The sequence below is a fragment of the Thamnophis elegans genome, chromosome 3, assembly GCF_009769535.1.
Source record: "Thamnophis elegans isolate rThaEle1 chromosome 3, rThaEle1.pri, whole genome shotgun sequence".
Lineage (NCBI taxonomy): Eukaryota > Metazoa > Chordata > Lepidosauria > Squamata > Colubridae > Thamnophis > Thamnophis elegans.
The window spans coordinates 66,008,509-66,033,207 of record NC_045543.1 but is presented as its reverse complement, the minus strand read 5'-3'; the positions used below and the strand labels follow the sequence as shown (position 1 = coordinate 66,033,207).

Genomic DNA, 24,699 nt, shown 5'->3' with positions numbered 1-24,699 from the left:
TTAAAAATTGCTTCTGTCTCAGTTAACAATTGGGGGGGGGGGGGAATCTAACGACTAAAAAACATATTAAGATTGTTCCATATTATTTATCAACTTGTCACTGGATGCAAACCAAAATTTCCTTTGTTGAAAGAATAATGGGGAGAAACAAATATGAAATATTTGGGCTTGCTTTTCAGTCAACTTTACATGGCATGCAACAGGCATGATTTCTGCAGTTAAGCCTCCTAATAACTTATTCAAAATTTGAGTATAACTTCTGCAATCTTCAGATATTGATAATTAGGTATGATTTATTTTGCTTCAGAGGAAGCAGATGTAGAGCTCAATAAAACACTCTTATTTTTATAACAGGTTATTTTGGCCAGTCATTAAAAGTCTTCCATTCCCTAAATCTAAAATATGTTAACTATTAATTAACAATTGGACAAAAGGGAGAGAAGACCACTGTTGATGGAGAGGTTTTTTTTTTCCTTTTCCTTTTTAAAAGTTGATTGAAAAATGTGTGAGAAGTACTGATATTCATTAATGACCTGTGTGTTTTACAGGTTTCTAAACCACATTGTAAATTGATAGGGTTTTTAAAAAATTGATATTTCTGCTAACACTTGCACATTAACCAGCTAAAAAAATGTCCATAAGATGATAAATCAAAAGCATAGAAAGCATAGAAATATGTATTTTTCCAGTTTTGGAATAAAGATGCAACTTTTAACAATAAGACAGGCAATATTTATGTTTTAATGCAAAATTCTAATAATTATCAATTTTACCTGGGATTGTTGGTATGTGAACTCAAGTCTTTCAACCACTTGAACACAAATTATCACATATTTAGATTTCTCGAGAGAATAAAGAATGGGAAGATATTCACAAGAGGGAATACTGCTTTTGAATTACTGTATTGTAATTCTTTTAAGACCAAGTCTTTTCCTCTTACAATATTTAGTGAAGATATCCACTTTCAAGAGCTTTATTGTAAAACAACAGCTTCTAACAAAACAGTCATTTACATCCATTACCAAGTAGTAAGAATTGTATAGAAGTTGCCATTAAAACAGTCTTAATCTATCTATCTTTGTGAATAACAGTAGCCAATAATTTGAATCCTACCATCTACATATCCAGGATGTTAAGCAGATAGTAATGAGTGAACAGCAAATAAGCACTGGTGAAATATGAATTGCCATTTAAAAAACCTTGGGGTAATGATAGCTCTATTAACAAATAACACACCGACTTAAGGTTTCAGTTGCTTCTGTATTTCCAAAACAAATCCAGGCAGGAAAATGTACAGAACTTTTAAAAAAAGTAAATTATGTTTGTACATGTGTATATATTAATTTGTTTCCCCATGTGAAATAAAGAACATAAAAACAATCACATTTTTTCGATGTCGTATGTTTAGAAGTGGAATCTAGCCAGACATTAAAATGCTACTTTGGTTGCTGCACATAATTAACCTACTAAGATTTACGCATTTTCTTTAGACAGCTGCAGGTAGATATGCAATGGCATGAGTTAAAACTACTGATTTAATATTATTGGTTTCTGCAACTCAGAATGAGCTTTTCACAGACTGGATTCAGCACCAGCTCTGCTCCTTCTCTTAAACTCCCTAGAAGGAACTTAACATCCTGACAAAAAAAAAAAAGTGATGCAATTTACTTTTGTCTTTTTGTCAGGAAATAAAATAAAACTCCAATAATGAAACACTGGAAAATACCCCCAAAGCAGGGGAAAAGAATAACAAATTTCAGCACTGTGCCCTCTGCTGACTTCCTTGCATTATTGCTCCCCTGTTCATTGTTGTTCTCAATAGTAATTTCCAAAAAACGTATATCTGCCCACAGAAAAGGTTAGCTCCCCTGCCAAAGCTAACCTGAATCATAGCTTTATTAAACTATCAACTATCTTGATAATGGCAATCCAAGGAATTATTTTTATTTACTAGACGAGACCAAGTAAGCAACATATGACAACATATTGTATCAAGCATCTTAGTGACTGTTCTCTCCATGTTGATGGAAATCCTAAAAGACCCATATTCTGAAATCTTAGGATATATTTTAGAGGATATCCATGTAAAGTCTCTAGTACAATTCACACTCCTCCAATACTTCCAAGCTTCAACCTTTTGAGAAATCTTATCTGCATTATCAAGCACCATGCATGAAATGACTATCCTTAAGGAAACTCTTGAAAGAGACGGAAAAACTCATATTCTTTGACTCAGACGTGTCACTTCAATACAAGACATGAAGATTTCACCTTCTGTATGGTTTTATATTACAATGCAATTCATCACTGAGGATTGTTTTCAGGAAAAATATCCAAATCAACACATTTAATCTTGTCTGTACAGTCACCGACTAGCAAGTTTGTTTAGTGACTGTCTGAAGTTACAACAGCACTGAAAAAAATGACATAACCATTTTTCACACTTACGTTCTTTGCAGCATCCCAATGATCACATGATCAAAATTCAGACAGTATTTATGACCGCTGCAGTGCCCCAGGCTCATGGGATCATTTTTTGTGACCTTCTTACAAGCAAAGTCAACGGGGAAGCTAGATTCATTTAACAACTGTGTTACTAACTTAACAAGTGCAGAAGTCCCTTAACAATTATGGCAAGAAAGGCTGTAAAACAGGGCAAAACTCAGTTAACAATTGTGTTCGTAAGTTGAGGACTATCTGCAAAAGTTTTGCTAGTAACTGATGACTTGTGGAAATACTTTTGAGCTGTCTGAAAATCCAGATTTTAATTCCCAGAATGGCATGAAGAATAAAATCACCTAACAATAGTCACACAGACTGAACCTGCGGACTTCAAGCTGAAGTTGCTATTTTGTGTGAGGATCTGCTTAAAGTCTGATGTTATCAGAGCCGGTGCCAAATAAAAAGAGAGTTACACATATACTTTCCCAGCCTCTGAGGCCCTCAATCTTTAACTGCCTTTAAAACACTTCAACTAACAACAGTAGTAAGAGTACAGCAATGGCAAGCATAATGTACTTGCCTTTGTACACTAGATATAGATCTAATACAATAGATATGGATCTAAGGATCAGATACCCATCGAAGACAACTGCAAAGACAAGCTCTTTAAAGTCTATGCAAACACATAAACACACACACACTTCTACATTTTGTGTGTACAGCAATGTCTTCCTAAATTTCTGAGAGGAACCGAACAATGCCTAAATTAATATGAACTGAGCAAGCAACACCGTTCTCATTTGGAATGCATGGCTCTTTTATTTGACAAATCACCAGAGCAGAACGGATTAAAAACTCAAGCAATCCTTAACATTCGATGTTAAAAATTGCTCTCAAAAACATGATCTAAATGTGCTGTTTTAAAAAGAAAATGGAAAGAAATGCAGTGAAGTCTATTTTTGTGGAATGGAAAAACACGTTCAAAAAGCAAATGGCAACCTTGGGATTCGTCCCTCCATTTCTGAACCTGTAAATGCACATTTCCAGCATTCGGGGCCTATCCCCTTCAGAGTCATCTACCACCATCGCTGAAATAATGAACATCCTTTAGACGATAAGCCGGCAGCCCATGGCATTGTGAGAAAGATCTAGTCAGGGTTTTCTAAGGCCACTGGAGATTGCGTGCCCCAGTCCTGGCACCAGCTATTTCTGCAAAAGTTCATTTACCTCTTTTTCATGTCAGTGCAGCAACAATTCCCCAGTGGCCTTACTTCAGGCACGAGGCAATCTGGAATTCTTCTTCTGACCATTGCTAACTCTGCCCTGGCACTCAGTTCTGGAGCAGGCAGTCTGCCTATGGAGAAAGGGCAAGTCTACTTTTATTCAATATTCAGCGGCTTCACAGAATATCCTTTGAACAACAAAAACAGAGCAGAAACTGAATACTCCAGAAATCCACTGAATACTGAATAAAAAAATAATAATGGGTTTTTTGTTCCCCCTGCTCCAACTGAACGGTTCACTAGAACGAATGTGGGTTTTTTTCCCCCTGGGTAGACAAATTAATAGCACAACATGCAAAGAAGCTGTTTGGATTAAGTTGTTTAGGTGAGACTGCCATTGGCCAGGTGTTTAAATAAGCACGTTGTTTGTTTGTTTGTTTTAAATTAAAGTCCCAAGGTTTCTATAAGACAAAGTTTATCTGAGCTTTCTGCTACTTAGTGAGCACAACTAATATCTCTCTTCTCTCTTGCATTCACACAGGAAAATAGCATCAAGTTCAAAATAAGCCTGTTTATCCCCTCTCTTGAACACAAATCTTTCATAAAACAACACTAAAATAAAAGCCCCGAGCAGTTAGTGAATGTAGATTAATATAGTATTTGTTTCAATTCATGCCATCTGTCTTTTTCAACGCACTAAAATATCACAGAGAAAAACGTATGGCTGATAGCACTGTGTGTCATCAGAAGAGAGATCCATACAAAATAATGGAAAACCACTGGGGGAAAAAAATCCATTTCTCCCCATTCCAAAAAGGATGCAGAATAATTACTGAGACTCCACTGCAGGAAAAAAAAAAGGGATTTCTTTCAAAGTAAAGAAGACTTGATATAAAAAAAGCAGGGTTTAGACAGGTTTTCTACTCTGTGGAAACGTCTTATTCTAATAATTTATCAAATATTCCTAAAAGCATCTTGCAAATTGAACGACAGATACTTTCCAGTTAAATATTACTACCTGCCTACATAAAACTCTCTTCTTTTTATAGCTACCAACAGATGGCAGCGCCTCAAAGTATTTTCTGCTATGTCTGTCATATATTAAATTTAATAACCAATAGTTCCCATGTGAGGAAAATATATTTCTACAGTGATGCTGGTTGGGGGAAAAAATTCCAGAATGGTTAAGAAACAACGTACAGTTCCACGTACCTAAAACGTTGAGCCTGCTGAGCAAGAGGTCCTGGGTACCTCCTATTTGGAGACTGGTACAGCTGGGAGAGAATGGCCTGATTTGTTTTTTGGCTTGGATTGTTGGCAAACTTTACAGTGATGGGCTCCGTGGCCCCGGGAGGTTTCTGCCCATTCAAGCCCTTGATGGCTTCTTCAGCTTCAATCCGCTTGTCAAATCGGATAAACCCCACACCTCTTGAAACTCCTGCATAAAAGCACAAAGGAATTCGACCATTACTTCCAGGAGGTTATAGTAACCTCCTCCCCAAAGAACTTGATTTTTTCCCAGGCATAAATAAGAATCATAGAAATCAAAGCACAAAAAAAGAACCAGATTCAACAACTGAAGTGGATTTTTTATAAGAGGCAATATAACATATAAAGCATTGGCAAGGAAGCAGGAATACAAGAGATGGGAACCAAATAGTGGGTGAAACCACGTTTATAAGAGACAAAGCAGAAAATGGCTTCTTAGATGGGCATTTGGTGATTGTGTCAAGAATGGGTGATGGATAAATTGGAATGGATCTGGCTGTTTGGTTCTTACAAGATGCTATATATTTTGATATTATCATTATGTTGAATTTATGCTGATAGTTCCTATTGTTGTTGTTTTTTTACTATATTTGACAATTTTTAATTATTTATTAGGGACGCGATGGCTCAGTGGCCAAGACACTGAACTTGCTGATCAGAAAGGTCGGCAGTTCGAATCCTTAGCGCTGCGTAACGGAGTGAGCTCCCATTACTTGTCCCAGCTTTTGCCAACCTAGCAGTTTGAAAGCACGTAAAAAATGCAAATAGAAAAAATAGAGACCACCCTTGGTGGGAAGGTAACAGTGTTCCGTGCACCTTTGGCATTTAGTCATGCCGGCCACATAACCACGGAGAGTCTTCAGACAGTGCTGGCTCTTTGGCTTTGAAATGGAGGTGAGCACTGCCCCCTAGAGTCGGAAACGACTATATGTGCATGGGGAACCGTTATCTTTTTAATTATTTATTACAAGCTGCCCAGAGTTGCCTGATTGAAACAGCACAGAAACATCTATACTACCATTGTAACAAATAAAGACCAGACCCAGCTTAATATTAAATCTGGTTACAAACATGCCTCTGGGTTTAGTATATTATGACATATTCACATTAAGCTGTTTATTTTAATTAGTCCAAGTCCAAATAACTCTAGCCAGTTCACAACTGGCTACATGAAAACTAATGCAAATCAAAAAAGAGATGGGATCCAGACAAAATAAAAATAATAAGGGGGAGGACAACCAGGACTGCAAGACTTTATGAAATGTGAACAGGCTGGGAGCCTTTAAATATATATATATACGCTTGTACCAAATATTGATACAGATGAAAAGCCTATAGAAACTAAGTTCAGCATATTGAAACACAAAAGCATCTAGATATATTGTTGATTTTTATCTGTGCTGTACAATGACAACTACTCCCAAACCAGCAGTAAATCTGAAGTGAGAGGACTGAAATGCAATAAACAAATATACACATACATAATCAAAAATGTAGTTATAGGTGTATTTAAAATAATACAATTGAAAGTCCTGGAAAGCTTATGGGATATTTGCATTATAACTATTGCTATTATTATGGGGGGGGGGGGGAGAAAGACAGAGAAAAGATTTAAACATCTAAGGAGGGGGAAAGGAAAATTAACTATTTTGATTACTTTAGAGTAGACTTTTATAACAACTAACCTTATAACAACTACCTATATAACAATCTGTCTTATGCCATCACTGCATACTTCTGCCAGTTTGTCTCCTGCAGCAACACACCTTTATTCTCAAGGTAAAAAGATACTATTCTCAGAAGCTTGTAATCTCCAAACAGCCAAATTTCTCTTTTTATTTCTCTTAATCAAGGAATATGAAGGTTTGGATGTTTAATTTGGAATGCTAGAAGGGAGCAAGGCAAAATGGACAGGCCTGCTTTTTTCTTTTCTTCCATACAAGGAGAATATGTGTCCCCCCTTTTTTTCTTGTTGCTTGTAAAGTGCTATTTGCTTTGTTCTGCTAACTTCTGATCTAATCTGGCGTTATTAGAGGAAACTATCCTTTATTAGATGCCGTTTTGATCTAGTAACAGACCTTTTCATCTTTCCCTTAAAATGATTATGATGAAGGCAGCCTCCGAGAAACCCAGCACAGCAATCCGAGGCTTCCTTACTTAGAGAAGAAACTCCTGCTGTGTTCAGTGAGACTTGTTCCCATATATTTCACACAAAATGGTAGCCAAAAGAATTAATACTTTGTGAAGCTACAATTCTTATGTATATTTACCAGGGATCAGTTCCACTGAATTCATTAGGATTTGCATAGCATTGTGCTATTAGATAGGTAAAGGGCATTATCCTATTTATTTATGAATATATTAAATGGCAATTCTGTATTATGATAGAATTTACACCACTACATTTAATACAGGAATATTTACTACACTATAAAAGTTTATTTTGCAAAAACTATTTTGGAGTTTCAAAATTTTAGAAATGTTTTTTGTCCTTAAAGTGGCAGCTCCTTTAAATTCAGATAAGTAGTTCTGAAATCTTGACTGCAGCAATTTGAAATCCATTAATCAATTCTTTCTATGAACATTGATGGCTAAGAAAGAAATAATAAGATGTAAGCAATATATAATAATATATATCTAAATATATTATCTGTCTCTTTGCTCTCCAGTATTTTATAAGGTGTCAATTAGTAGAATCTATTGCTTCCAAGGAAAGCTCACAAATTCAATTTCTAATATATGATGCAGGTTTAAGAAAATACCTATCTGAACCTATAAAAATATTTATTTATAGCTCAGGGTTGAAAGGAGAGGTCCTTTGATACACTTGATTGTTTTCTTGCAGATGTTTTATCATCCAGACTACTTATCTGAACTATTGAAAACTGAACTTCTGCCACTGAGACACAATGATTTTTACTGGGAACAGAATTTGATATGACATTTAAAAATATAGTTAATAGCAGAGGTGGTATTCTGCCGGTTCACCCTGGTTCGGGCTCTGCCCACCTTCCCTGACATCATCATGGACGCTCTGTGCATGTGCTGAAGGTTCAGTGCATGCACAGAAGCGCCATTTGTGAGCTCCCGGTTCTGAACCAGTAGCGAAGTAAGAGAATTTCATGCCTGGTTGATGAATGAATATGCCTGGTTGATGATGAATTTAATAATTTTCCATTTGGCAGCAAGTTTGCTTAAAGCATGATGATACAATTCCAGTAAATACCACATGAACTAATATATTCCAGATTACAAGTCTGAATTCCAAATTATTGTATTTCAAACTCTAGTTTTGAAATAGATGAAATTTAGTTTCATCTAAATGTCCTTTTTTAAAAAAAAATATCTGTGTAGCTCAGGGATGTCAAACACAATTTCACTGATGGTTGCATCAGGGTTGTGTTTGATCTTGGGGGACAAGAGTAGACATGGCCAGGGAGGATGTGGCCAGCTTGATGTCATTTGTGTCGGAGGCATCTGTGGTGGCCCAAGTACTCTGCCAGAGAAAACGGGCTCCTGAGCTCCGTTTTTGGCTACGATGGCCTCCTGCAACCCTCTGTTAGCAAAAATGGAGCTCAGGAGGGCAGCTGGAAGAGACACCGTGGGCCAGTCCTTCGCTTTTTTCCAGGGTGGTCCTGCAGGTCAGATCTAAGCACCCTGGTGTAGCTCAATTTTCTCAACTATCATTTTTAGTTACATACATTGTAAGCTATAAACCATCTGCGTTTTATTCTTGAAGTCTTGAAGCTCCTTTGTTATAGCTTTACATTTGAAAAACAGTTGGCAAGATATATTCAGGCTTAAAATTAGGATAAATTTTGCTTAGGTTGGTTTTAAAGGAGAATTTCAGCTAGTGTCTTGATGCATAAGACTTTGAAAAACCCAATAGGCATACATGCAAACAACACATAGTTTGCTTGCAATCAAAAGCTGTTTTTAAAAAATCCCAGTGGCTGATGTAATTCCATCAATTTTAAGCCAAAAAGAAAAATAAAGGATAAAATAAAACTCTAATTATACCACCATAGAAAATCAAAAAATTTTGAGAAGCACATTTCTTTCATCATTCCTGTGGGAAACTAAATGCTATTTTTGCATTAAATGGGATCCAAGTGTTATTTTAAAATTATTTTATTAAAACAAGTCACAGATGTACCCTTTTTTGTTTGTTTGAAACGGCTTAATTTTTTAAAGGAACCCAATCAAATTGGTAAAATTGAAGTGCTTTAAGAATACTAATGAATATTTTCCTAATATTTTGTAATTTCTCTGAAAATAAATCAGTCAAATTATTGTATAGGACATATTTCATAGTATAATCCGACCAATGCATTACATTGCTTCATGTGTATCACATATAAAAAGATAACAAGACCAATGTATTCGCTGAGTTGGCAATACCTAGAGAATAAAAATCGTGTTTAACAAAAATGAACTCTTCAATATTTATGTATCAAGTCAATCTTCCTTTCAGTCTTATTTTTTAAAAATCTGGTAATTTGTTTTTCTCAGGATCTTGCATTATCCTAACACCGAAAAATGGGAATTGTAAGGTTTGTTTTAAAGCCTAAATGATGATTATGAGTTTGTATTCCACATTTTCTTAGTTTGCGGAAACTGCTAAGACCACTAAAGTGCAAGACTTTACCCCCCCCCCTTTAAGACAGGTTTTTTTTAGCATTTTATAAGGAACATTTTCTTCATTCAATGCTTGAGATTACAGCAACTATAAGAATGTATAAATTTATTACAAGGCATGAAACAGGCTTCAAATATGCAGCTTCAAGGTGGAAATGACTCAGCCTTGCCTGACTACAAACCAGGAGTTATTTTTATCCATGCATATTTATGAACAATTCCAGCAGAAAATTGTATTTTCTGCCCCACATAAACTTTTATATGTTCAATATTTTGAAGGCTGAGAAAGACAGGGCAGAGCAGCTTTCTACTTACCAGTGACTTGGTCAACGAGAATGCGGGAAGTAATAATACGTCCATATTGGGAAAACAGCTGTTCTAGCTCTTTCTGTGTCATAGTTTTTGGGAGACCGCTGACGTACAGGTTTGCATCTCTAATAGAAGCTGAGCTTGGCCGTGCATAAGAAACCTGCACAATGAAAAAAAGCAACTTGATCATGCAAATGACTGTATAATTGGAGTAGACGGTTGCCTACTTTTAAAAACACATGAGTTAACTCTACTTTCAGATCATACATCCTTGGCCTGTTTTGTCTATTATTGTGTCATGGAGGGAAGCAGGGCAGAATGCCATTTGTATGGGAACCTAATGGGATTATATTAAACCAGGAGACCCCGGGTTTTTTGGGGGACCAGCCTACTCTCTGTGGCTGTTCTTTGTTGCTTTAGAGCAGAGGTGGGGAACCATGGCCCTTTTATGACTGTGGACTTCAACTCCCAGAATTCCTGAGCCAGTCCACAAGTCATAAAAGGGCTTCCCCCATCCATGCCCTAGAGCAGTGATGCTTAACCTATTTGGCACCGAGTGACAAATCTGGAACGTGTATGCGCCAGAGCTCCTGAATCCGGAAGAAAGCAGCTGGTCTGGTGCGCATGCTCACCAGCCAGCTGCTCTCTTCTGGGTTCTGGTGCACACATGTGCAAGATGGAACCTGGAAGAGCTGGCAATAGCGCGCATGCCCACAGAGAGGGCTCTGCATGCCACCTCTGCCATAGGTTCGCCATCATGGCCCTAGTTTCCTAGGAAAGTAAAAAAAAAAGGGCAAAAGTGGACAAGAAGCTTGGCATGCCACACATGGCGGTACCAAATCCCACTGTGCCCCTGCAGGTTTTTTTTTCCCCTTTACCAGAAAGAAGTTAAAAACCAGGAAGTGAGAAGACAAATACAACCCTTGGACTCGGTAACTGGCAACAGAGAGGTTAAAAAGAACTGATGAACAAATATTCAGTATTATATTATCTAGAATGCATAAAGGCACTTCAAATGTATGCTGGCAATATGAACAACTTGTAGGGACATTTTATCACGCTTGATGAACAAGCTGAAAATTTTTGAATCACAATATGTACTTTGATACATAGAATTTTAAAGATTAATATTCTGTTAAAGCCAGAACTTTACGATTAATGGACAAGCACTTAGAAAAAAAACCCATAGAAGATTATTTCAATATATGATTCAGCGGAAAGATTACTCTAGTCACAGAGAAGGAAAGATTCAACACAAGCCACTAAGGAGGAATAGTTGGTGAAGTTGACAGATTTTGCTGAAATCAATTAATTAACTTATTTAACATCTACATTTATTGGTGAATGAAAGCCTCTTATGGACATTTGCATAAAAATGGGGGGGATGAACTCGTGACTTAAGGTTTTGACAATTAGACAAGAAAGAATGCATAAAGAATAATATAATGTAACTTTAGAAAGAGAAGTTAAATATGTTTGCACTTATAACTGTCGTGAAGGATACTGTAAGTTACGTCTTTATGCCTTTTTCTTTATTTTCTTTCAATTTTTGTTTTTACTTTATTTTCTTTTTCTGTTTACTGTTACCTTAGATTTTACGTACCTGTTTAAAAATCTTAATAAAAGTTTTCTTTAAAAAAAAGGATTATACTATCATATACTTGCAGGGAAAAGAATGGAGACGGAAGCAGGGCAAAATACAGTAATATTTAAGTTTAATTTTGTCATGTGCTATGCTGTCAGATTTGTCCCCATCGGAACTCTACTGCATAACCCCTTCATTTACCTGCTGATGTTCTGATGCTGCTACTGAGCAGGGCCTAAGTAGAATTATCACTGCATGCGCTCAAATGCCATAGGCATCTTATTTCTTGCTTGCCAGAAATAAAATGCAATCCAGCCAGCTGGTTTTTAAAAAAATCATAATTGCCAATTACCAGCGAAGAACAGAATTTTACTGGCAAGAAATAATTAAAGCATCTTTATTTCTTGTTGCCTTCTATTTAGATTTCCCCTCCCCCCCAATTTTTTTTTAAGGAAATGAAGTTATGTCAATTGATTTCACTGGCTATATAATGTGGACACCCTGCTGATAAAACTACTATTAAGATATCATTAATTTCTGTCTTGTTATGAGTGAAGCTCAGAAAGCCAAAAATGTTTTCTGTTTTAAGCTGAAAACTGAAGTATAAACATATTTCAAGAAAGCTTTAGTCCCCTGCCCCCTTATTTGTGCTTTTCAATTATTATATTACAGAAGGTTGGCAACAAAATTACATGAACGTATGTATGACAACTGAAAAAATATAAATAATGCTACCCCATGTGTTAGCAATTGCATAAAATGTTCCATAGTTTCTTACTATAAAAAGGTGATTTTATTTAGAGAAGTTATTTCACACAGTTACAATTCATTGTTTTTTAAAAAATAAGGAAGTGTAACCTGAACTTTGTGAAATTGGTGCCAGCTTAGGAAAAGCTACTGTAACTAATAATCAATGTTACAGCGGAATGGATATGATAAATAGTAAATATAGCAAAAATATAAAACTGCTGTATTACACATTTTTCCCATGTAGGTCAGATTATTTTTTTTTTAATATTGCTTTTAACATAACGGATTTCTAAAAGTCAATGCAACTCCTTAAGATTTTTATCAGTAAGGTTTGATAACATATCTTTTAACCTCTTTTAATCCAATTGAAATACACAATCCTTTTCACTAAACCTTAACTTTAATTCAAAAGCAGGGCCTGGAATTCCTTAGGTTTGTCTTAAAAGAGTTTTCCTTCATCAAAATTTCATTTACAAAGTTATACAACACTCTTACGTGATTCGTTAAGATACACTAAATTGTCTAAAGAACACTATTTGGCTCATGAAATTGCTGGGAACTAGAACTGCAGGCTAATTTATTCCCAAACAAATTGGTGCTTTGGAGCACTTTTCAGTCACTCAAAAGGATTTTCTGTGGCTCTATGTCAGAGATGCCAAAGTGAATAAGAGCTCCAAATACAAAAGTATTTCAAAGAAGGAAGACCAAAATAGCGCACTGTCTCCGACTAGCACTGGACAAGTAATTCAGCAATAACTGCATTGCTTGGGACAATTTAACTGAACTAATTATCTAGCAAAGAGTATTAGTGATCCTAAGTAGGAAGCAGGTGGAAATTCATTCTGTGTTTTTATTTTGAATTTTTAGATATATTGTTGAACTGAAATTTAGTAACCTGAAGTGTATATTCTTTTTTTAAAATTTCCATGGGAAAAATGAATTAGAGGATAGTTTGTACAGAAATGTGTACGCTCATGAAAACGGTATTTGCAGAAATTGTGCCCAACTGCGAACAAAAATATGCACCATAGTGATCCAGTGTGAATTCAATTAGCTCTTAAAAGATCAACCAGTCCTGTCTATCATTAAAATGACTACGCTGAAACTGCTTAGGTCTGTTTACCGATGACTTTGGGAGAGTCACAACACTATTCAGAGGAAGTGACAAAAATCAATATTCAACCTGCCATAAGTGCACAGGGAAAAGATAAAGTAAAAAAAAATATGTTTTTGAAAAAAATCTCTTCCGCAAAGAAATGTTGCTGTTGAATTTTGGGGTAGGAGACCCTCCAAAGGAAAAAGGGAACAGTTGAGCTCTGGATAGCAAAATTACAGTTTTATTGGTGTCCCTGCCTCAGTCCTGCATTTCAATATGTTGTCTTCCATTCTAAAATACCAATATCTGTTTGTGAACGAAATATATTCCATTATATGCAGGTTAGCTAGCACCCAAGAAGCAGAACAATTTATAATTTAATGATATTTAAAGTTCAACATCATGTCATCATTTCAGAATTGCCAATTTATTGGCTTATTTTAAAAATGGGGTTTTCATAATTTTGTTTGTTTGAAAATAGATTTACACATCACCATAAATTGTTTCTATTTTAAAAAAATATACATCTTCCAATAAGATGTAATCACCTTTGCACATTTCACTACACAAAATTTGAATACATTTTGTGAAATAAGACTAATGCCACTGCATAAATAAATATCAGTTATTAAAACAACTTTCTGTGAATTTGGCAGTTTCAATTTCTTAGTGGGTTTACTAATATGCAGTTGATTATAAAGTTTTCCAATGTAAACTGAAAATTGTATGGATTCACACAAATATGTTTAATTCACTGACAAATGTCCTGTTCAACTTTTGGGGGGGAAGGGGGGAGAGAATCCATATTACTAATTATTTTTTAAAAAGTATGTTATAGAATAAGAATAATTGGATATAGATTTTAGTTTGTTTTAAATATATATATTTTAAGTATATTTAAACCAAATATATTCTAAGTATGAAGACTTAAGTTTCATACTTACATCACCCTATATGTAGATTCTCAATCATGAGGTCATGGTTATCAGAACTAAAGAAGCTTCTTGCATGAGAAGTACAACATTTGAAAAGTACCTTTGGGACACACTAGTCACAATGTAATTCACAAGGTCAAAGTTGGAAGAACTTTGCCTTCATGCATACTCTTATCTTTGAATTGGTCTGCTTGTTAAATGGGAAACATTTCCCCAATAAATAGCAGTTGTGCTATCAATATCAATCCACAATTAATGAATAGTGTTAAACCTAAAGATGAGCCAAAGCAACAATTACTGGGCTTCATCCAAGTAAACTTTATATTCCATCGTTCCACTATATGAAGCAGTCCAAACACTATTGTTAATCAATAGCTCTGGTCTGAATAGAATTCTTTATTGGCCAAGGGTGATTGGACACACAAGGATTTTGTCTTTGGTGCATATGCTCTCAGTGTACAGAAAAAGACAATATACATTCGTCAAGAATCATAAGGTACAACACTTAATGATAATCATAGGGTACAAATAAGCAATTGAGGAAATAATCAATATCAATATAAATCGTAAGGATACAAGCAACAAACTTACAGTCAAGCAGTCATAAGTGGGAGGAGATGGTGATAGGAACGATGAAAAGACTAATAGTAATAGTAATGCTGCCTTAGTGAATGGTTTGACAATGTTGAGGGAATTATTTGTTTAGCAGAGCCATGGCATTCGGGAAAAAAAACTATTCTTGTGTCCAATTGTCTTGGTGTGCAGCACTCTATAGCGTAGTTTTGAGGGTAGGAGTTGAAACAATTTATGTCCAGGATGTGAGAGGTATGTAACTATTTTCATGGCCCTTTTTTTGACTCGTGCAATATACAGGTCCTCAATGGAAGGCAGGTTAGCAGTAATATATATTTTTTGCAGTTCTGATTATCCTCTGAAGTCTGTGTCTCTCTTGTTGGGTTGCAGAACCAAATCAGATAGTTATAGAGGTGCAGATAACAGATTCAATAATTCCTCTGTAGAACTGAATCAGCAGCTCCTTGGGCAGTTTGAATTTCCTGAGTTGGCGCAGAAAGAACATTCTTTGTTGTGCTTTTTTGATGAGGTTTTTGATGTTAGGTGTCCATTTCAGGTCTGGAGATATGACAAACCTAGAAATTTGAAGGTCTCTATTGTTGATACTGTGTTGTCTAGTATTGTAAGAGGTGATAGTAGGTAGGGTTTCTCCTAAAGTCTACCACCATTTCTATGGTTTTGAGCCAAGGTGGCGCAGTGGTTAAATGCAGCACTGCAGGCTACTTCAGCTGACTGCAATTCTGCAGCTCGGCTGTTCCAAATCTCACCGGCTCAGGGTTGACTCAGCCTCCCATTCTTCCGAGGTGGGTAAAATGAGGACCCAGATTGTTGTTGGGGGCAATATGTTGACTCTGTAAACCGCTTAGAGAGGGCTGAAAGCCCTATGAAGCGGTATATAAGTCTAACTGCTATTGCTATTGTTCAGTTCCAGATTGTTCTGGTCACACCCCAAGGCTAGTTGTTCAACCTTCCATCTGTATGCAGTTTCATCATTGTCTTGAATGAGACCAATCACTGTTGTATCATCTGCAAACTTCAGTAGTTTAACAAATGGATCGTTTGAGTCATTGGTAAATAAAGAAAAGTGGAGAGAGAACACAGCCTTGGGGGGGGGGGGCTCCTGTGCTAATTGTACAGGTATCTGATATGATTTTGCCTAGCTTCCCCTGCTGCTTCCTGTCTGTTAGGAAGCTTGTGATCGACTTACAAATGTGTTCAGATACCGCTAGCTGATTTAGTTGTTAGAAGAATGTCCGGTATGATGGTATTGAATGCTGAACTAAAGTCTACAAAGAGGACCCCTGCCTAGGTCTTTGGAGATTCAAGAGGTTGTAGGATGTAGTGCAGAGCCATCTTAACAGCATCATCTGTCTATCTATTTGCTCAGTATGTAAATTGCAGAGGGTCTGACAGTGGATCTGTAATGGTCTTTAAGTGGGACATCACTAGCCTTTCAAAGGTTTTTATAACTATAGATGTTAGAGCAACTGGTCTGTAGTCATTCAGTTCGTTGATGGTGGACTTCTTTGGCACTGGGAAGATAATGGAGTGTTTGAAGCAAGAAGGAACATGGCACATCTCTAGTGATTTGTTGAAGATTCAGGTGAGGAATGGGGGCCAATTGGTCACCCCAGGCTTTCAAGCAAGGAGGAGTTATCTTGTCTGGGCCTGCTGCTTTTCCTGGCTTCTGTCTGTGAAATAGATCTTGCACTTCCTTTTTTGTGAACACCAGGGGTTGTGAACCCAATAGGATGGGGTCAGTTGTAGGAGGCTTGGCTGTTGTTGGTATGTCTGGGATGGGAGTTGTGAAGATAGGTGGCACAGTTTCCTTTCAAACCTGCAGTAAAATACGTTCAGGTCATCTGCCAGTTGTTGATTTCCTTCAGCTTGGTGTTAAGTTCCCTCCAGCAGCAAAGACATGGTGATCTTCTTAGAGTCAGCCGATGTCTTGCTGACCGACACTGCAGGGGCATCCAGAGGATTTTTATTAACGGCGAAGCAGTCGTCCATCCACCGCTGCTGGTGGCGGGGTTGCTGGAGGCGCCGCTGCTGACTGGCTGTAAAGCGGTGGCCAGGCATCCAGTTGCGGGGCAGGCGGTTAAGGTGGTGCGGCATACTTGGGCCAGGTGTCCTTTCTTATTACATCTGTGGCAAATGGCAGCCTTAAAAGGGCAGACAGAGCGAGCATGGTTGCCCTCGCAACCCAAACAGGTGGCTACAGTGGAGCGGTTGGCTGGTTGAGGCGGCAGCCGTCTGGGCAGGGCTTGTAGGCGGTCTACCTAGTCTTCCTCCAGATCGTCTAGGGGAATCATCTCGTCAATGAGGCAGGTTCGCTGGGGAGGAGTGAATGGTAGCTGGACGCAGTGCATCTCAGCTGTGGATTGCTCCAAAGGTTCAGCAGCTCTAGCCTCTCCACTGCCTGTTGTAAGGTGATTTCTGCCCTAGCGAGCAACCTCCGCTTCAGGCGGAGATCCCAAACCCCACAGACGAACTGTTCAACGAGGGAGTCGTTGAGGTCGACGAATTCGCACTGGATAGCCGCTGTTCGGAGAGATTGTAAGAATTGGCTTACAGTCTCGGAGTCTCTCTGCATGTATTGTCTAAAAGGATAGTGGCAGGCTATCCTCGAAGGCATAGGGACGTAGTGGTTCTTAAGTTTGTTGATAAGCGTGTCCCAATTCAGTTCATACATGGCCAAAGGCGAAGTGAGAGCCCTGGACATATTAAACATCTTGAGACCGCACGAGCTTAGGAAAAAGCTACACTTGCGGTCCGAGGGTAAGTTGTGATTGTTATTTGCTATGAGGAAGCATTTGAAGCATTCCAAAAAGCCAGCTCATGACTCGCCAGAGGTTCCAAAAGGTGCGAATGGTGGGAGTGAAGCCATGGCTGTCGCGGCTTGAGGTAAAAAAAAATCTCTTGTAGAAAGGAAGGAAAATAATTGAGTTCCTTTTTCGGTAGCTGTTCAGGCAGGAACCGTCAGCATCCCACCTTCGTCGCCAGTGTTAAGTTCAGTATTAACTGAAGAGGCATGAAGTGGCTGAGGTAAGTGAACAGCAGTTTATTCAGTAGAACAGCAACAAGAACTATGTACAGTGATTCAGCACATCACCCTGCTTGACAGCTATTTATACAACAGCTGTCAAGCAGGGCGACCAATAGGAATGCCTCGGGCAGCCCGTGCTCAGCCAGCCACGCCTTAGCCAATCAGGTGTGGCTGAGCTGTTGCCGGCTGTCAATCATAAGTCAAGGACTTGTGGCCAGTCGTAAGTCGAGGACTTTAGGACCAGTAGCAAGTCGAGGACTTAGAACCTGGGAAGGAGGTTTGCCTTAACTGGTGATGTTTTTAAGAACTTTCAACATGTTTGCTGGTTCATTTGTTGAGAACCAATTCCTTAGCTTTTCAGAGTAGCTTCTCTTTGCTGCTCTAATCTCCCTTGTTAATACATTTCTGGCCTGATTGTATAGCATTCTATCACCTTTTTTGTAGGCTTCTGCTTTGGAACGACGTAGCTGCCTAAATTTAGCTGTGAACCAAGGTTTATTGTTACTGTATATTCACAAGTTCCTGGTCAGAACACATAGGTCTTCACAGAAGCTGACATGTGATGTTACAGTATCTGTGAGTTCATCCAGGTCTTTAGAGGTTTCTTCAAAAATTTTTCCAGTCAGTGCAGTCAAGCCTGTAGCTTTAACTTTGCCTCCTCAGTCCAAGTCCTCACTGATTTAATTGTTGGTTTTATGGCTTTAAGTCTTTGTAAGCAGGTACAAGGTGAATCATGCAATGATCAGACTGGCCCACAGCTGCTCATGGTAAAGACCAATAACCATCTTTTAGTGTTGCATTGCTTTATTAAACTGTATCTTAATTCATGCCTTTCCCTTACTCGAGCCATGAGCTTGGCTGAATGTGAACAAGAACTTGGGATACAAGCTTTACTAATTTTAAATTTCCCCAAAGGATAAACTGCCAGTGCAATATTCTCCATCTTAGTAAGGCTGCTAAGGGTTAGGGTTAGGCTAAGGCTATTCAGAATTCTGGAGAAAACCTGGCTGAAGCCATCTTGTGTTGCCTCATAGTTGCCATTTGAAAGGCAACAGACCTGCGTCTAAAAGCAGCCAAGCTGCCAGATTGATGCGGTGAAAGACAAGCATTCGGCAGTCATAGTTAAAGGATCTAAGGCTTTATCTGATGCATGAAACCAACAGAAAAAGTAACAAAAAAAGATTTAGCATAACTGAAAAACCACTGTGACCAATTTCACAATTCCTAAACTTCAATAAGCAAACATGCCAAAGAAGGAATTTCCTAACAGAACAGTTAATCAGTGGAACAATTTGCCTCCACAAGCTGTGAATCTCCAACACTGGAAGTTTTTAACAAGAGATTGGACAACCATTTGTCTGAAATGGTATAAGGTTTTCCTGCCTAAGCAGAGGGTTGGACTAGAAGACCTCCAAAGTCCCTTCTAATTCTGTTATTCTATTCTATTTTGTTCAGTTCTGTTCCTAAAAAAAGCAAGTGCTTTGTAACATGGTGTTATCTTTCAGTCTCTTGAACTCTAAGATAAGATTTCTTAAAAATCTGCAATACAGTGTAAACCTGTATTCCATACTCCCTCCTTACTATTTTATTTAGCGACTACACACGACAACCATTCTAAGAAAGGACATCTCCCCCACATTCCACAACAGCTACAGACCCACAAGTTCACATAATTCAATATGTGCCTACTGCTGAGACAATCTTGGGGGAAAAAAGATCCACACATGTGTAATTGCACCACCACGTCCTTCTATATGTTCTTCTACAAGTTAGTAAGAGGGTAGAGACTTACAATATGGTGTATTGGAACATTCTGGAAGGAGGAAGATCAATTTTTATTTGTTGGCATAATCTAGCAAAAAGAAAAGTCACTGCTTTGTGGGGATTACTAAATTTAGTTCAATAAACTCTATCTGCTTCTGTTATCTGGAGCAGAATGAGAGATCTCCAGTATTATCTTTGTTACTTGAATTATAATAGGTGTATAGTTAATATGATGTTTTTTGGCCAGCACACTACTTCAGTTCTTTCAAAATGAAATTAAAAAAACAAAAAACCAAGAATATGCTGTATGCTAAAAGAACCCAAGATGTGATATTATAGCAGAAATATGGCACAGAAATTTTGATCAACACCTCAATGCAGGAAAAAAAAAATACAGATCCATTTTTGTATCTCTTTATCTCAGGACAGTAAGTATGTGATCAAAATGTCCTGAAATTCTACACATCCCCTGGCAACTATATGGGTAAGCAATCTGAATGGAAAAATTATATAAAAATATACTTAATTTAGCATTTTTCCCTCACAGTTCCTTGGTCTCAATTCCACACATATAAGCTGCTACCAACAAAGGAATTATATCTTTATTTACCCTTTTTTAGATTAATTAGAGCTTCAGGGAAATGTGGCCACTTATATCTGGGAAATGACAGAGAAAAGGGATTATAAATCCCTTTCTGTTTTTACTACTGCTTGTAAGTGCTTTGAAATTAAAAGACCTAGAGGAACTTAGTTACATAATACCGTATAAAGATTTTATCTAGTTACAGCACAAACCAAGTTTAACTGATGTCTTTCCACAAATATTCACTGGCAAACATGTCTCCTATCTATCAGCAATGGATTAGTTATTAGATTAGAATACTTTTGTTACCATTAACAATATAATCTATTTATTAGTGGCAGAATCGAATTCTTAATAATAAAATTTGTAAATGAAAAGTTGACAATTTATGGGGATGCTATCCAGAGCTGTATTTAGTCTACTGACCACAGATTGAACACCTGCAGCATGCCCATGATCATGTCATTAAAATTCAGATGCTTGACAACTGGTTCCTATTTATGACTGTTGCTGTGTCCTAAAATTATGTAATCACCTTTTGTGACTTTCTGAAAGCAAACTCAATGGGAAAGCCAGATTCACTTAACAACCAGGTTACTAACTTATCAACTATAGTGATTGACTTAACAATTGAGGCAAGAGAGATTGTAAAATGAAGTAAAACTCACTTAACAACAGAAATTTTGGGCTCAATTGTGACCATAAGTTGAGGACTACCTCTCCACTTATGCTTGTGCGTTGCTAGGAAGATAAAAAATACAAAGTATTATCTGGCAAAAGATCATGGTGTATAGTTATCAGTTCATCATAGATGGAGTTACTAAAAAAAATTCTCAAGGATGGGAGGATTTGATCTTATGGATAAATTAATTAAAAATCACCAATGAATCAATGTATGCATTTAAGGGTCTTTATTTCCTTATTTAAATAAAATGATTATTGTTCTTCAGTTGGTATACTGCTTTAATCTTCTACTATCTTGCTTAAAATAACACAATCAGCAAAGAAAGTATTCATCATTATCCGCCCTGAAGTAAGGCTGAAAAACAGTTACTTGGCAATGATGTCCCAACAAACCTGATGCCAATGTTTCAATTGGTACCAATGTCTCAACCAACTTACACAGCCTTGCCAGGTTGGGATCAAAATAATAATTTGCAGCAATTCAAGCATACAAACAGATGACTCAGAACTTTTATAACAAGAAACCGAGAATGCTGAGTTACCTGCAATAATAACAAAAGCAATTGTCCCGCCCCTGCCAGTCACATTGGGTACAGCAAATATTTTCTGTTCTGACATTTCAAGTTGCTGGTCTGAACAATGAAAACTAAAATATGAATTAAACAATTTATTGGGTGAATCATCATGCACTACCAGGTTCTGTGGTGCAAAAGTTTCTCAAATTCTGTTGAGTAGCTAGTAGTTTTAATATAGAAAAGGAAAGTTAAAATGTACCCTTTATTTGAAGAGTTCAAAATGTGCCCTTTTTTTGAAGAGTTCTTTGCAAGGGCATTTGAAGCAGGCATTCAATCTATTTCCTATCTTAGCATTCCATAAATCCAATGCTGTGCAGATATGTTAGACGATGCACTGTGGCTATTTTAATTGCACATCACAAGTAAGGTGGTTTTAGATCCCAATGAACTAGTTAGAATCACCTTCCATGGAATAGTTATCATAGTCTCCAGTTAGTCGCCCTTGCTTCTCTTGAGGAAAGATTATTGATCTCACATTCAAGATCTCCAGGCCAGAACGGACTTACTGCTCTTTACTTAACAGATAAAGCAGACTAAATTTGTGACTATGAAATCAGACAATGTGACTTTCACAGCTAAGACAACTTTTGAAGAAAATATAAATCACATTATCGGTCATGGCTACCTACATAAAGTCTTCAACTGATTTTAATGCTTTACTGGACCTATTCCTTTCTATAGTCCTGTTAGTCCTGTTAGGTAAAAGCTTCAGTTACTCAGAGGCATTCAAGATTCTGATTCCTGCTGTTTTGATCATCAGATAATTTTCTGTCTTGATTTTGCGCTCTATGCCTGATTTATTTGCATTGCTTTGCTATTCAAGTCCAAATAATCTATTCCAACAGACTCTGGTATGCCAAATCTAATAACTCTAGCATTCTCTGTAAGCCTCATATAACAACAGAATATTCAACTATCAGGTTAACTAGGAAAATCAAAAGCAGACAAAACTTAACAGTCCTAATAATGAATGTTCTTAGAAAGTATGCATTTTTGGAGTTTAGACTGATGAGTTTTAATATTGCTATGTTTTTTAAAAAGCTTGAGTTTAACGTAAGGGCAACTGGAAAAAAAAACAATTTTAAATTACCCCGCAAGTCTTATTTAAAAAGTATTTTTACACAAGTAATTTATGCAAACCTTTCAAAAATGCAAGCTGACAAAATCAACCAATTTGTATACAAGAAACAAATAACAAGCTGCCATTTTTAAAAGTCTTCCTATGTACTATTTAGGAAGGGAAAACACCTTTCTTCTGTCCCAACAAAAGAATCACATCTGCAAAAGGCTCTTCACTTTATCTTGAGACTACAGTCCTGTGATATTTAATTATCCTGTCAAGAGCACTAAATGGTTTGGCACCAAGCCCTTTCACTCAATCTCTGCTGATTGATAGCATCAATAAAATTCACTCACTTTAATTAAACTTCCAAATAGGATCTCATTTTGCCACTTGCTAGGATCAATGTTCTATGATATGGAAAGAACAGAACACAAAGGTTGTAAAGGTGCTTCTTCTTCACCTTCACACTTCATTTCCTTCAGATATTCTAAAGGGGTTTTATACAATACGTACATATTTTACAGCTCTTGTCACATTCGCTAATCAAAAAAAAAATCACAACTGAAAACTCTCATCTACCTATGATTATGTGACACATGTGAGCACACATGTGCATATATGCAAAAATACACATTGAGAGTATAGTATTTTCTTGCAAAGCTGTCTTATCAGTCCTAGTGATAGTTCTATTTTAAGCAATTAACTCATTGAAAAAGAGATGCGTATATTTAAAAAATTATAATAAATATAGAAGTCTGTTCAACAGGATGTGTAATTGGTATATTTATTCTGAAAAAAATTGTTGTTGCGAGTGCTAGTAAAATAGACTGCATCGTGTTGGAATTCACTGAGTTATGATATGTTTTCAAGGGTTTTTAGGCATGTATTGTATTGCACTTGTCAATATATTAATTTTCTTAAAATAAAATCCAAGTTTTAGAGAATTAACTCCCAGAGGCAAATGACTCTAACCCTGATCATTGTGTTGCAAAGAGAAACCAAGGACATAATTTTGTTTTATCTTTGGATTAGAAGGAGTGGGATGAACTTTTCAAATTCCTCTTACTCATTCCTTCATGATAATGCATTTATAACTTTTAAATACCAGGAAGTGGGAAGAAAACCTACTTAATTAATTTGATTAAAAACAACTATATTACTTTGACAGGTAACAATGTTATATAAACATTAATGGTGGTCAGTTCTTAAATATTACATGAATACAACTTGGAAAAGAATTATCTGACCATCCTTAGCTCTATAGAAACTAAGGTGCTTTATACAGTAAGATAGGAATGGATAACTTATGACCAGTAGACTAATTTTAAAAGTTCCCTGCAAGAAATCAACTCAAGATTTTGCCAAGAGCCATTTCTTTCTTCCCTGGAACTTGCTGCTTGGGTGATTGAGATGGAGAGTGCAAGGTGGCACAATGGTTAGAGTGCAGTACTGCAGGCTACTTTAGCTGATTGCTAGCTGCAGTTTGGCAGTTCAAATTCCACCGGCTCAATGTTGACTCAGCCTTCCATCCTTCCAAGGTTTGGGTAAAATGAGGACCCAGATTGTTGGGTGCAATAGGCTAACTCTGTAAACCGCTTAGAGAGGGCGATGAAAGCACTATGAAGCGGTATATAAGTCTAAGTGCTATTGCTATTGCTAAGAACAAGAATAACTGTATCTAAAAGGAGAACAGGTGTATGTACCCATTCCTTAAGTAAGTTCCACCCACCACATGCTCCACAACCTGGCCCTGAGAAAATGGTCTTCAGGTTGTCTTTGACTTACAACAGTTCATTTAGTGACTATTCAAAATTACAACAGCACTGAAAAAGTGACTGTTTTTCACACCTACGACTGTTGAAGCATCCCCATGGTCACGGGAACAAAATTTGGAAGTTTGGCAAAGGACTCATATTTATGACAGTTGCAGTGTCATGGGGTCATGTGATCAGCTTGTGTGATCTTCTGATAAAATCAATGAGGAAGCCAGATTCACTTAACAACCAAGTTTACTAACTTAACAACTGCAGTGATCCACTTAACAACTGTGGCAAGAAAGGTCATAAAATGGAGCAAAACTCACTTAACAAATGTTTCATTTAGAAAAAAAAACATTGATCTCAGTTGTTGTCGTAAGTCAAGGATTATCTGTAATTCCCGGAAA

At 37.1% G+C, this 24,699-nt stretch overlaps 1 protein-coding gene across 1 annotated transcript in view; it reads right to left on the bottom strand.

Moving 5' to 3' along the window:
• Nucleotides 1-24,699, bottom strand: part of ELAVL2 (ELAV like RNA binding protein 2) — a 76,730-nt gene that overhangs the window by 4,104 nt on the left and 47,927 nt on the right. The window contains 2 exon segments of the mRNA XM_032214036.1: nt 4,878-5,103; nt 9,888-10,041. Of these exon segments, the coding sequence (XP_032069927.1) occupies nt 4,878-5,103; nt 9,888-10,041 (380 nt within the window).